General features: G+C 48.6%; 1 protein-coding gene across 2 annotated transcripts in view; it reads right to left on the minus strand.

The window, feature by feature from the left end:
• LOC104359722 (cadherin-23) overlaps positions 1–14055 on the minus strand; it is a 167077-nt gene that overhangs the window by 102770 nt on the left and 50252 nt on the right. For both annotated transcript variants that reach the window (XM_042793017.1, XM_032992378.2), the window contains exons 5-6: positions 13473–13601; positions 5341–5419 (exon numbers count right to left, since the gene is read on the minus strand). In XM_042793017.1, the coding sequence (XP_042648951.1) occupies positions 5341–5419; positions 13473–13601 (208 nt within the window). The remainder of the gene's footprint in view (positions 1–5340; positions 5420–13472; positions 13602–14055) is intronic.

Below are 14055 nucleotides of genomic sequence, written 5' to 3' on the forward strand. Positions count from 1 at the left end.
TCCAGCCCCAACATGAACAGAGACAGCGCAGGTTCATCATTCTCCAGCGGCTGCCAACATCCTGAATACACATTAAATCCCAGCAAGTGAAATAGGAAGTCCCAGAAATTAAACCAAAAAATATGCTTTTGTTTCACATTTACACATAAATGGGAATGTATAGTTTTAATTACCGAAGGCCATTTGCTGGGGGACCACCTGCCGTGCAGACCATTATGCCAACCGTATCTCTTTCTAGTGATTTCTGGATTGCCAGGGAGCCAAAGCAAGATGCCAACGTGACGACAAAGCATCATTAGCAGTGGGGAGGAAGACGGGGAGCAACTGAGCCAAGAAAAGAGGGCTGTGGCCGCAGCCACCATCTCTCCTTTGTGCTGTCTCATCCCCTTGCATTGGCAGGGTGGGAAAACAGCCTTTGATGAATAACTCGGCGTGAGGCACTTTTCCACCCATCAGCGTGTCCTCCTACAGAAATGTTCTGCTATGATGACTGCCTTTAAATCACACTGGAAGGCCCTCCCAGCAGGTGTAATTTATGAGGACTTTAACACCCTAGTAGTTCACCGAGCAATCCCAATGTGGGAAAAAGCTGGCACGATGTAGGCCAGCAGGCAAAGGGAATATTAAAATTAGCAGGTCGTATTTCCAACATCCTCCCTGATGTCTAGTTTAAGTGACTCAGCGAAGTGGTTTGCTTTGTCCTGCCTTCTTTATTAAGTCAGGTCAAAATACAAAGGGAGGTGTTGGCAGCTGAGGGCTGGGAGACCTCTTTGGCCACTTAACCTTACCTCAAGGGTTCATGCTCCACTTTCAAAAAAACAATGCAGTAGGGACTCCAGATCTGTTAAGACCATGTGAAATGTGTTCTGAGAGCTACTGCACTGATTTTTACATATATATATATATATATGATATTTTATTCCTTAGCAGGAAAGCCAGAAGAAAGACGGAGAACAATCCTTTTCAGACATGCCTCCCTCTTGCATTTGTAACTCACATTTGTATTACATTGTGCAAATAATGATTTTTCATTCGTGTTTCTCTTGGGATGCACCAGCTTTAGGAAGAGACCACTTTGCCAGATACTGCATTAGTCTCCTAAAACAATCAATTTGGGGGGGATGGGAAGGGGGGAAATCCCTAAGGGTTTGTGAAGAACCCTAAGGACCAGCTCACTGACTGAAAGCTCCGTGCTTCCTCCCCTCTCTCCTGCAGGACTTTCCAAGCCCCGGGAAGGACGTACGGATTGTTCTTGCACAATCTCCCCTTGTCCATCCATCACCGCACCTGAAATGTGCCAGGCAAGCAGGGACTGACATTTGGGCATCTTGCAGAGCCCCTGGTTTAACCCTTCGATGCCTGCCCAAGCAGCACAGGTCACCTTCACATCTTCATGCCAGGAGACATGAAGTCTCCTGACTGTCCTGGAAATAAATGAAACCAAAAGTTCACCCCTAGCAAGCGAAGCACGAGACTGCGGTCATACAATATGTTTTCCTAACAAGAGCTCGCGGGTCAAAGTCCCCTCCTGCCTATAAATTAAATTGCCATTTAATTCACGACCAAAATCCTTCTCTTAAAGAGCCAAAGGATTCTCCATGCCCCAGGCGATGTGCAGCAGCAGCAAATGTGAAAAGACACTGCCGTCTGCAGGCCTGATCCTGCCGAGACTGCCGGGGCCCTCTGATTTCCACTGGGAAAATCAATCTCTGTTAGACCAGAGAGTTCCCCTAAATGAAAAGCCTTATCTAGAACAGGTCGTGTTATACAACAAGTCACTCGCTTTGCCTGGGAAATGAAAGATGATGAGGCAGAGTCCCCAGTACAGAGGCTATCTCCATAAATCTGCCAAAAAGGAACTGTGGATTACTTTGCTGGATTAATTATCTGTCCTTCAAACAGAGTCCTGACCTCAGTGGCTGAGCATCTCCAACCTGTCAAAGCAGCCGGGGAACTGGGGAGGGAGGGCTTTTGCAGGGCACCAGCCACGGGCTGCCCGTACCTTCCTTTTCACCTGGGAAAAGCAGCAGAAACACCCGTAGGAGTGATGGGAGCCCCAGCACCGACCAGCCTGAATTGCAAGGTCTCAGGTTGGATTTCTTCTTCAGATGGTCGTTTGCAGGGCGAGGTGAAAAAGTGCATGTTTTCATGGGTTTAAAACACTCAGATTGGAAGGAAGGGGGAGAAACGACTGAATGGCTTTTCCCTATAAGATACAGAAATGATTCCCAGTGCAGACAGGCAGCAGGCAGGCTCGTCTGCCCCGACAGGACAGCTAGCCAAAGCCACGACACAGCCAGATCAGCGCTCCTCCATCATTTCAGGCTTAACAGCTTTGTAAGCTGGCGGCATAAAGTTAGATCTTAAGTCTTATTTTATGTGGTTATGGTTAATCTTTTAGTTTTATTGTTTTCCTGTCACGGGAGGACCTTGTGCTGGAGATAGCCGTATAAATAAGAGCTGCTGCAGTATATCCCGAGGCACAGCTACCTGAGGGATGGAGCTGGATAGGACACCGGCAATTGCAAATTAATTTTTATACCCCGCCTCCAAATCATACCAATGCTTTAGATATTAATACTGAAGGAATGATAAACGGCTAGGTCACTTTTTGAGCTCTCTCGCTGCTGTATATTCAACGCCAGCTGGTAAAATCAGGCCAGCCATGTGCGATCCCTGTGCCCGAAGACCTGGCATCGGCCATCCCTGCGATGAAATGGGAACAGCATCACCGCCACCTCCCCTCGTGCAAGCGAGCTGAAGAGCCAGGTATAATTACTACCTTCACCAGCCATTTTCACTTTTGCTTACGGTTGGTTTCTAATTTAATTTGCTTCCCCATTCCCATATGTTAGACCATTTTTTTGCAAAATCGCCATAAAAATTTACCGGCTCAGGCACAAAATCTGCTCACTGACCTTTACCATCGTGATTGAGGATAACGACAAATTAATTAGGCTTTACCTGCCTGCCAAAAAAAAATCGCTTGCCTTGGGTGAGCAGGATTTTGGAGGCGCACTAACTGCCGGTTCCTGTACCTGGGATCTCAGACATCAGAAGGTAACACCTTTCAAAAGCAAGAAGCAAATCATGGAAAGCATAAGAGAATGCCTTGAGCAGAGCCGGGGAGGCACGTGCACCCTTACAGACTTCAGAAAAAAAACTGTTTGACCCACGACCATGTTTTCTTTAAAATTTGCCTTCAGCCACACACTTCAGCCACAGTCCAACAGCTGAATGGAGCTGGCAAACTCTGGCTCTGGCAACAAACTCAATTCAGAGTGGAAGCAGAGTGTCCTGAAGCCGGGCTTCAGGGATTTTGGAAACCTCTGCCTTAAGTCGAAGGCAGGGCTAGGATGGGGAGGAGGCAATAGCAGTAGTTGTCCCTCAGCCCATCCACAGGCTGATCCTTCCCAGCACCGCCGCTCTGCAAGATGCTGGTGTTGACAGGAGAAGGTCTCCTGGCCAGTTATGAAAACACTCCTCAATTCTCACGTTTGGGGGGAAAAAAAAAAAAAAAAAAAAAAAAAAATTGCAAAGCAGTTTAATCACTCTTTGACGTGTTCTGCCTGATTCTCTGATATGAGAGCTGCCCCCCACCAGGCGGGACCGCGGGCAGGAATTAAGCTCTTGTCATATGCAAGCAGATGCGAGGCTGTTTGCGCTGATCTGCCTGCCCGTCACTCCGCACCCCACTGCCAACCAGGTTCCCGGAGCACGCCTGGCTCCCTTCCACCATCCCTCTACCCGGCCAGGCTGATGGCTACCCTGGCACCGAGAGGGGTATTTCACAGGAAAAACCAAGGTAGACATGAAAATAAGAGCAGGCGTGAACACTCCAGGTAAAAATCCAGGGCCCAAGGTTTTGTTTCTTTGATTCAGCAGAGCAGCCGTGACCATCTGATGAGCAGCGAGCCTGACATGACCATGAGGAGATGGGTGCAATTAGCAAATTAACCCTCTATAGAGTGCACCGTGGTTTCTGTAGGATTAAGCCATCAAATAAAGGCTTTTGGAAACCCAGAGCTGTTTGTATTGCACTGGTGCTGACAAGTGAAGATTAGATACCTACAGCATAACCCATACTGAGTCAGAAAAAGGGTCCATAGCCATACAGCAGATGCCCAAAAGAGGGTGCACGAACAGAATGAGGGTGATTTCCCAGCTGCTGACCACCCTCACGCTTTGTGCCGGGTGAGGAATCTGTAAGCTGAAGGCTTTCACCATCCTCACGGTAGTTCAGCAACCTCTACAAAACTAGTTTGAGGTTTCAGCCCAGTCTCCAGTGGAAAAGGGCCCATATCAGGAAAAAGGAAGTCCCTGCTGCACTTTGGCCAGTTGATACATGCAATCTGGGGGAATCTCTCATTTAATTCATGCCGGGGGAACATTAGAATAAATTGCAGAGGGAATTAGAGAAATAAATAATCCTTGCATCTTCAAAGGCAGACTGACCTGGATACTTGCAGTCAGGATCAGTGGACTTGAAAGTTAGGGTGAAATTACCTTGACCCTAGAGGTTGATTAAAAGAGCATTTGAAACAGCTGGGCTTTGAGGAAGAGAAACTGGGAAATTATTTCTGCATGCGTAGCTCGAAGGAGCTGCCAGCCAGCACCCGAAGTGTGTGGCACAGCAGGGAGAGAAGGGACTGCTGCCATTTCTTGCTAGTGATGATCCCCCCACCCCCCAAAAGCAATGCCAGAAATAGGGTTACAACCCAGACCCCCCAAGCTGGTCCCTCACTCCTGGGTTAACCCACACAGTCTGTCTGTCCCTGGGGCACACCCCACCAAAGCAGCATCCAGGCACCTGCCTCCCAACTTACAAAGCTCCAGCAATGCTTTGGGAAGCCAGCCCTCGGCACGGAGGCTTTCGGGAAACGCCGGGAGCTGTTCAGCCCCTAATCAGTCCCATTCTCTCCCTAAACAATAACCACCACGCTGCCAGCAAGAGTTTTACGCCTGCCTCTTTACAGGTCTCCTCCGTGGTGTAGCGTGAAGCAGAATTGTTAGTGACTTGTCATTAAGACTGAAAGGTTTTGCTACGAGATATTGTCAGATTTGTTAGAAATAAAGCCCGCTGCTTGAGGAAAGAGAGATGCCACGAACGATGCACTCTGACTGCGCCGAAGGCAAAGAAAGCTTTTCAGAGAGGTAAAAGCTTTCAGTCGTAGCGGTCGGTTACAGTAATTAGTGAGGCTGAACCAAAAGAGCAAGCAGCACAGCCGATGAGAAACTTAGCCAAATATGATTTCCGAGGCATGAGATGTACAAAAACTTATTGTGGGGCCAGCTCCTCCCTCCCCACTGGGATCCCCACCACATCCCCCTGTGACCTACCCGAGACGATGGTGTAGCCGATGCCGCGGGGACGGCCCTTGTCCTGGTCGATTGCCGTTATCATCCGCACGGTGGTACCCTGGGGAGGAAGAGGAGACACGGGTTACAGCCATCCTGGCCAGGTGCTGTGGGGGCTCCCAGGGCGCCCTGCCAAGGCCTTGCACCTCTTACCGCGGGCCCCATCCTTCGGAAAACCTGCCCAAGGATAAGGCGTGTCACAGAAACGTCCCGTCACCTGCTTCTTGGAGTAGTTCAGGCTCACCACTCAACGCTTTTGTGCAAGCTGCAGAGCTCTGCTAACCCACCGCAGGATGTAGTTGCTGATGCTGAGGGCATGTCCAGGAGAACACGTCCTCTAACTCAACCACCGAGCAGGCTGAGCTTGACTACGCGGTAGGTTTGTACTGGGGCAAGTGTCCTTAGGGACTGGAGAGAGCACCACCAGCCTCATCCTCCGTGCTGCTCATCCCCTGCTCAGAGGAGCAGGGCTTGGGGCAAGGTCAGTGTGGTGAACACAGCTATCGGTGCTCGAGGAAGAAGAGGGAGGAAGAACTGAAGGCAAAGCCAGGATGTGCCTCCCTGCAGCAACACAGGCTCTGGCTGACGGGTAAAAGCATACGCTCCTCTGCCACCGAGATTTTCACTCTGCAGTCCCTTGAGAACCAAAGGCAACAATTCCCTCTCACCACGACCTTCAGCACTGGTCACTACACCAGTTTTATCTACCACTGGCTTCCCAGTTTCAACTGGTCCTTTTCCTGCCCTGCATTCTTTGAACGAGGCAGCCCAGGCAATGAGGGATGCTCACGCTGGCCATCGGCATCCAGCTGCATAACTAAGTGAGCTGCAGAGATTTTAATTGAAACCTTGAAGCAGGAGAAGAGTTGGACAGATGTTGGGAACAGGGGGTTGCCCACAGGCAGGAGCTTCTGCAACTGCCATCACGCAGGGCAGACCTGTTTCCTATAGCCCAGCAGAAAGGTCCACGAGGCCAAGAGTCCCCCCAAAACAATGAAGAACATAAAAGCGAACCAAAATTCTTGTTTAGTTCTTTACATAAAAACATCGTGCGCTTATGTCTGCTCCATAAGCTGTACTTCTCCCGCCGCACTGCAGTGAGCCCATGTGAATACAAACACATGCACATGCACATAATTAATGTAGTGTGAAAAAATTTACAACTCAGCTGTTCTTGTTTTCATTGGTTTATTAAGAGTGGGAAAAGAAGCAATTTTTTTTTTTTTTTTTTTTTTTGCCCTCAAAGGAAATGTCAACAGAGGCGTTTGCATATCTAACGAGGGAGCACAGTGGGATGGCAGCGTTGTGTTTGCCCTGCAATCCATCAGTTGAAGGCCAAAGGGAAAGCTGCTGCAGAAACATCACCGGTGGAAAGCAGGGACTTGCCATCTTCCCCCGCTTTCAGAGCCATGCCCCTGTGGGCTCGATGGAGATGCTTTGCCGCTGCTGGCCGTAAAGAAAGCTCCTAGGGCCAGGCAGACTGCCCATTCCCCTGATCTCTGAGGGCATTTCAATGGACTCCTTAAGTAAATCCATGTTATTAACCGAGAACATTAGCCATAAATCCCAGGTCACTGGCCTTTGAGCAGCACTCGGCTGGTGAGGCTCAGCAGCCACTGGAGAGCCTCTAAATCACCGACAATAACTATGCTTTCCAAAGGAGCAAAGATAGATAAAAAGCACAAGTGGGAAAGGAGCAGGTGGGAAAGCAGAACAAGGAATGTGGAAAGAAGGGTGAGGTAAAAGGGAGGAAAAAAAAAAAAAAAAAAAGGAGAGGCATGCAATCCAGCATGCTCTCCCCCCAGCATACTCTGCTTTATTTGGCTGTCCCCACAGGGCTGACGTGAGCCCTCTTCTTCTCCCTGGAAAAACGAGAGCTCCTCCATAGCAGGCATGGTGGGTGAAGGCACTTGGTCCATCTGACAGCTCGCTCATCGCCTGTCAAATAGCGAGGGGGAGCGGTGCAGAATGATAAGTGTCGCCTGCCGTGTGGCACATTTCAAAGGGAAGGCAGCTGCAGGAGAAGGCAGGGCTCCCACGATGGCCGAGGAATAGCAATCGGCCAGCAGATGCTGCGGCCGCTTTATCTGCGGGAAAGGTCCCTCCTGTAGGAGCCAAGGGGAAGGGCTGTTGGGAGAGATAAAAGGATGAGCGCAGATGTTGCAGCAGGGAAATTTTGGGAGGGGAAGAGGGGGAGTCTCGCTTGGATATCTCAGCAGCACGTGCCATAGACACGTCCATAAGAAAGAAATTTTCCAGACATCTGATCGCAAGAACAAAGGCTGCTAGAGAGCATGCTAAGTTTCCCCTGGTCCTTGGCAAGTCCATGATGATGGCTTCCACACTGCTGGTTTTTGAGACTGCATCTCCTTGCAGCCCTGTGTGTCTCCTCCTTCTCGATCTGCCCCTCCTGGGGACAAGACACACTTCTTCAGTGTCCAAGAAACACATACCAGAATGGAGCTGAGATCCCCAACATTCATGGATGCCATCTCCTGGAACCAGGGCAAGGGCAAGGATCTGGGCACCTCTTTGTATCCCACCTGGTTACCATCCTTCCTGCCAGTTCCTTCACAGGAGTCTTCCAATATCCACAAGACTGGCAGATCCCTGCTCCTGGGGATAGATGATCCCTCCCTGAGCATCCACACAGGGTTTAGGATCAATCTTGACCCTTCTGGGGAAGAGGCTGAAGAAGTGCCACATGATAGGCGTAATGTTTGTCCATGATGCTGGTGGCAATTATTGGTTTTGTAGTGAGTGGTAATAACTGATGAAAACAGCCTCAGAACATGATCGCTCAGCACGGTCAACAGAAAGGAGTATTCCCATTTAGCACGTGTTGGAGTGAGAAGATGTGATGCAAAACATGATGCTACACAAAGGCTATACTCATCTCTTAGTACCTTTGATGGCTGTAAAGCGCCTTACCCACCTCACCAGCAGAGATAACTAGTCAGAGAGGAGAGACTAGAAATGGGAAAACAACCCAAACCAAAACAAACCTTTGATCACGACCACACCACGATTGTAAAGATTGACCTCTCACCAACCACTTCTCAACAGTTTCCGATTTCTCCTCCAAAATCCTACCGAAGCACAACACTATTCCTTTCGTTATGTCTTGGCATGCTAAGGGCAGGAGATGCTGTGCCCTGGCTCCCTGAGACAGCCAAGTGCACCCCAGAATTGGAGGGGATTCTCCCACCATCTCTAGCCAAACACACCTGTGAAGGCTTCCACTTATTCGTGGAAACCTCTAGCTGACTTCCAGCGGCAATAGCTCTGTCCAGGGCTCAGCTCAGGTATTTGTGGAATGAACCTCTGCCTCTTGGAAAATCTCAAACATTCCTGACATTTCTTAAAACAAGTAACAACTCGCCTACCTACCACTGACAACAGTGGCTGCAAGGAAAAGACTCTGCTGGTGGGTATAGACCAAAGAACAAGAACAGAATAACTCTCTCCCTCTAGGGAAGGGAGGAAGAAGGTTTAGAAAAGTAATAATCTGGAAAAGCCTATGCTTAAAAAAAAAGGCAAAGAAAATAAAGAATGGCACATTATCCAAACAAAATCTGAGGGTTTTTTGAAGAGGGGCAGGGGTAAATGAATCCTTTTTTAATAAAACCCTGAGCTTTTAATAAAGTGTTCACACTGATGGGCTGGAAATATTGTAAGGAAGAATTAACTTGAAGCTATTGAGACTCCAGGGCAAAAATAGCACTGATTCTACATTATTTCTTCAACCTAAGGAGTTTTTGAGGAGGAAGGGGGATGGTACTGAAGAATTAAAACTGTTGTAATGATATTTGACGCATACCTCTACCATCCTATTGTGAGGAAATACAACTGTTGGTCTTGAGACCAAGTGCCAGTGGGGTTTACCCCCCGTTCTTGCCTTTGCATGGCTCCCTGCAGGATGAAGCACACTTTCATAGGCCTCAGCTTATCTCTAAGTGAGTAGATTCCTCCTCTTTCACCCCCAAAGTGAAGCTGTGATGTTGCCTGGACTGTGCACCAGCTGAGGTCCAAAAGTCAGGGCTCATCAGACCACCAGCATCTCAGCAAGGGGGAATGGCCCCTCTCCTCCAGCCCCCATTAGCTTGTCCAGAGAACATTAACAGTGCTATCCAGTCTACAGACCCTGTGAGGACAGACACCCAAAAAAGACTCTGAGGATAAAAAATACAACGCTGCCAGGCTTTGTCACAGCTGCAGACAGCGTTGGTGCATTCGGGTGCCCCGGGAGAGATGTCTGAGGCACACTGGGATGATAAACAGTGTCAGGAAAGAAGATACAACACCTTCAGGGACAGCAAAGTCCCTCCCCACTGCATCCTCTTCCTTTGCCTGATAAGAAATTTCTTTCTTCTCCATGTCCAAAAAAGCATGTGCCCAAAATGCTTCTCAATTATGATACCAGATTCCATCCTGGGAAAAATAAGAGCTACAATGGCACTTCTCTCCCCTCTCATGCCCCTCCACCCCTTTTTCTTCTTCTCTTACAGGATTAGAGACTTGAAAGGCAAAGCGCAGCCCAGCGTTACAGCAGGAGGAGGAGGGGGGAGTGCTTCAGAAAGCTGCCACGGCAAAAAAAATCCTATTTCTCACTTCTTAATTCCAGTCAATTCCAGTCAAAGGGCTGATAGAGATCTGTTTGCGGTAATTTGCTGCAGTTTATCCACTCTTTTCACCTTCTATCAGCTCTTCACTGACGGGCTGGCTGACATGCTGTTACTCGAGTGAGGAAATTAAAATTTGATGCAATAATCCCAAATAAGAAGGATTTTATTAGGTAATGTATACACTTTAGATGAGGTATTCTCGCCTGATACACTGATAGAGGAACACAGACATGCTGTGCACCACAGATAAAAAGAGAGTCAAGAAAGACAGAGAGAGGGCACGGGGAGCAGCAGCAAGTCTCCATTCTATAGATGTGGGGCTGGGATGAGACGTCACGAGCACATTTTGATCTGCGCAGCCTGACAGCAGGGCAAACATCACCCACAAAAAAAGCACTGCAGCCTGTTGGCTTGACCTGGAAGCCAGTTTTTGGACAGGAATGAGCCAAGCCCAGACTCCTCATCCGAATTTGCTGCTATCCATTTGATAACCAAGCCATTCTGCAGGATGGCAGTTTCCACTCTGCACGTGTGACTTCTCAAAGAGAGACGAAAATACACGTCAAACCCCAGGCTTGCCATAGCAAACCATGTCCTTGTTTCAGCAGTGGAGATTTCTCCTGGTGTCCTGGGTTGAGTGAGTGGTGGAGTTTTTTTGGTGGCAGAGGAGGGGGCTATCGGGGCAGCCCCCTGTGAGAAGCTTCTCGAAGCTCCCCCAGCTCCCAGCCAGCTCCACGTCTGTTTGGAAACTGAGCCAATCGGCTGCGCCTCTGCGATAATGTATTTAAGAAGGGACGTGGTGAGGAGCAGTGGGACTTGTGAGGAGGAGTTGCTGCAGCTGCATGAACACCAAGGTCAGTGGAGGAATGGAGGAAGAAAGGAGGGGGGAGGTGTGCCGGAGCAGAGACCCCCCTGTATCCTGTGGGGAGACGGCAGGGCGGCCCCCCTGCCACCCATGGAGATCTACGGTGGAGCAGACATTGATTTATGGCCTGTGGCTTCCACCTGGTTTATCAAGGTGCTGTGCCCGAAGAAGGCCGGGGTCTCATGGGAAAAGGTAGCCCCACTGCTGTAATTCAGTGCTGGGAGGATTGCAGCATGCGGGGGAGTCCCACGCCGGAGCAGCTCGGGAAGGGCTGCAGCCGTGGGAGAGAATCCAGTTGGAGAAAGTTAGTGACCCATGACGGAGCAGTGTGGGGAACGCTGCGGCCCATGGGAGGGACTCATGTCGGAGAAAGTTTGTGGAGGACTGTCTCCTGTGAGAGGGGGACCACGATGGAGCAGGGGGAACAAGTTCCAGAAGCTCCCCCCACTGAAGATGGCAGAAGCGGCAGCACTGACTGCACCCCCCATTCCCTGCCCCTGCGCCACTGGGGGAGGAGGTAGAGATATCGGGAGCAGAGCTGAGCCCGGGAAGAAGGGAGGGGTGGGGGGAAGGTGTTCTCAAGATGTGGCAATGCTTCTCACTGTCCTACTCTGTTATGTGTTGTTAGTGTCTGTAATAAATATATGTTCTTTTTTTCTTCCCCTAACGAGTCTGCCTTTTGCTCGTGCCCATTAAGGGGAATTTTTTCCTCATCCCAGTCCTATCTTGAACCCCAAGCCTGGCTCTCTTATTATTGCTGGAAGAAAAAGGAGAGAGAGTGGCTGCATGGTGGTTGGCTGCCAACCAGGCTCAAACCATGACAGCTGGGAAGGATGGGACTTTGGGTCCAAACCAGAAAGCAATACCATTCAAACTACCACAGGTGTTCAGCAGTTGTCTTCTTCACTGTGTCTCTGGTGACACCTATCCATCTTGGATGTCACAGTGTCTTTGAAGATGTTATGTGGGACCAAGAGAAATTAAAATCCCTAAACCCACCAGAAAACTGCTAACAGTCTGGTGAGCAGTCCTTCATTCATTTCCTATTGCAGGTTACACAGAGATTATTTGCTGCTTTGCCTAGTGCAAACAGTATATGTTCTGGGAATAACTGTGGTACCTGTCAGTGCATCAACACAAAGAGACTGTTGAGATCCAGCCTTAATATATATCACTAATTTGAGAGCGATTCCCTTTCCTGGATACCAGCTCACTCCATGAAGGTGATGCAGTTTATAATTTTTGACTTGCGGGACTTCCATTTCTATATTTTCACCTAAGACTTTTTCTCCCCGTTTAAGGGTGATCTTAGTAGTGTTTTTAATTCCCTGCAGCTCATTCTGCCCACCACAGAAATACTCAATCTCAACAGGTTTGAAACACACTGAAACTTTCACTTCAGGAAAGTAATTCATGAAGCCATTTTTTGGCCATCTTTGGGCTGGCAGACAGGTAATATGCTGTCTGACTGTGGGATTTGTGACAGCAGAACTCAGCCCTATTGATCCAGGATTCTCCATGCCATCAGAGTCAGCACTTTGCTCCAAAGGGAAAAAGAAGGCATAAACTGAAGTGAGCTGGAGTTCCCTCTACCACTGCATGAACTAAGTCATCGGGCATTTCAGATCTGGTCCACCAGAGACATTACAGTTTGCATGTGTAGTATGGATGCTTACCACGCCATGATTTTAGGACAGAAAGTTTTTCCATCCATTTACAAAGATATTTGCCCTATAGACCAAGCAATGGGGGTGCACAGCTGTGCTTTGGGAAGGTGGATGCTGCTGCTGAGGCTTGGTGCTTAGGCTGATGGTCCTGGGCACCCTTGCTGGGAGCAGAGCAAACAGCTCCCATTGCTGAAGCTGCCCACTATGCTCCCTGTCGTCTGCTGTGGGGGGGAAAAAAAAAAAAGAAAAAAAATCTCTGCTGTATTTAGAGACCGGGAGATGTTTTCCACAAACAGCGAGTTTGCTGACAAACCGAGTTTCAGAAGAACTAAAATGATTGGATCAATTTGGCAAAACCTGGGGGAAAATGCTCGAAGTGCTGAAATGGCTGATGATTCTGGCATTTTCAAAACTGCCTCATTTCAGGAACGTTTACATTTTTCTTCAACTTTTCTATTAGAAGTGGCATGTGTATAAGCCATGGGGAGGAATACGGTGACTGTGTGCTAAGAACAACAGAAAGCCTTTTTAAAGTTTAAGAAAAGATCTTTAGGAAAACATTTTATTTGGGTTTCAGGCTTCCTAAACCTTCTTGTTTAGGCTCCCTGTTTTAAAAAAAAGGCAAAATACTTCGGACCTGGCTTGAAACATGTTGTTTGAGAAATAAAAAGGTTTGCCTCTCTTTGGGTGCCATTTGGATTTAAGGATTCAGAGCATTTGCACTCCAGCATGGAAACAGGGTTCCTCTTTGTACCCAAGCCGCGAATGTCAGGGCAGAGCAATGCAAACCTGTAGTGGATGGAAGGAAGGATGGATGAATATTTCTGCAAAGAGGAGGTTTTCCTCCAGATCTTTTGGGAGATCTTGTGCTTTCTGTCCCGTACCCTGCTCCATCCTCCCTCGGCCCCCAGTGCAACGCCACGGCCATGCACGTCGGAGTGAAGCAGCAGCCCTTACCGGAGGCGAGTTCTCGTAGATGTTCGTGCTGTAGGGCAGGTTGATGAAGATGGGGTCCATGTCCTGCACATCCGTGATGATGATTGCCAGATTGGCCAGAGTAGACAGAGGCCTGTGTTTATCTTGGTCCTTGAAAAAAAAAAAAAAAAACCAAGGGTTGGGTGGGGGAGAGGGTGAGAGAAAGGATTTCTATCAGAAAAACAGTATTATTCAACAGTACCAAGTCTCTCACAGTCATAGCTGGGTCAAAATTTCCAAATAGTCCAGGTAATCATCTCTTTTTCAAGATACCTGCTGGAATTATCGTCCACTATACCACCCTCTAAGCTGAAATACAATACACATTTCATTCTAGCATTAGTCCTTTAAAATAGGGCAAGCACCGATTTAGCTTTCATCACATTTTGGGTGGAAAAGAAGCAACACAATTCAACAGATACTTCAAAATAGAAATTCCTTCCTATATGCAGATACACCCCTAGGGCACCTCAGCACCATGAGACCCAGGTGCGGTTGCCAGCAGACTTTTATACCGGCACATCACAGCAGAGCATCTCATACCCCCCAGCATCGATGCTTCTGC

Source organism: Tyto alba, unplaced genomic scaffold, assembly GCF_018691265.1.
Source record: "Tyto alba isolate M040663 unplaced genomic scaffold, T.alba_DEE_v4.0 Super-Scaffold_1, whole genome shotgun sequence".
Taxonomy (NCBI): Eukaryota; Metazoa; Chordata; class Aves; order Strigiformes; family Tytonidae; genus Tyto; species Tyto alba.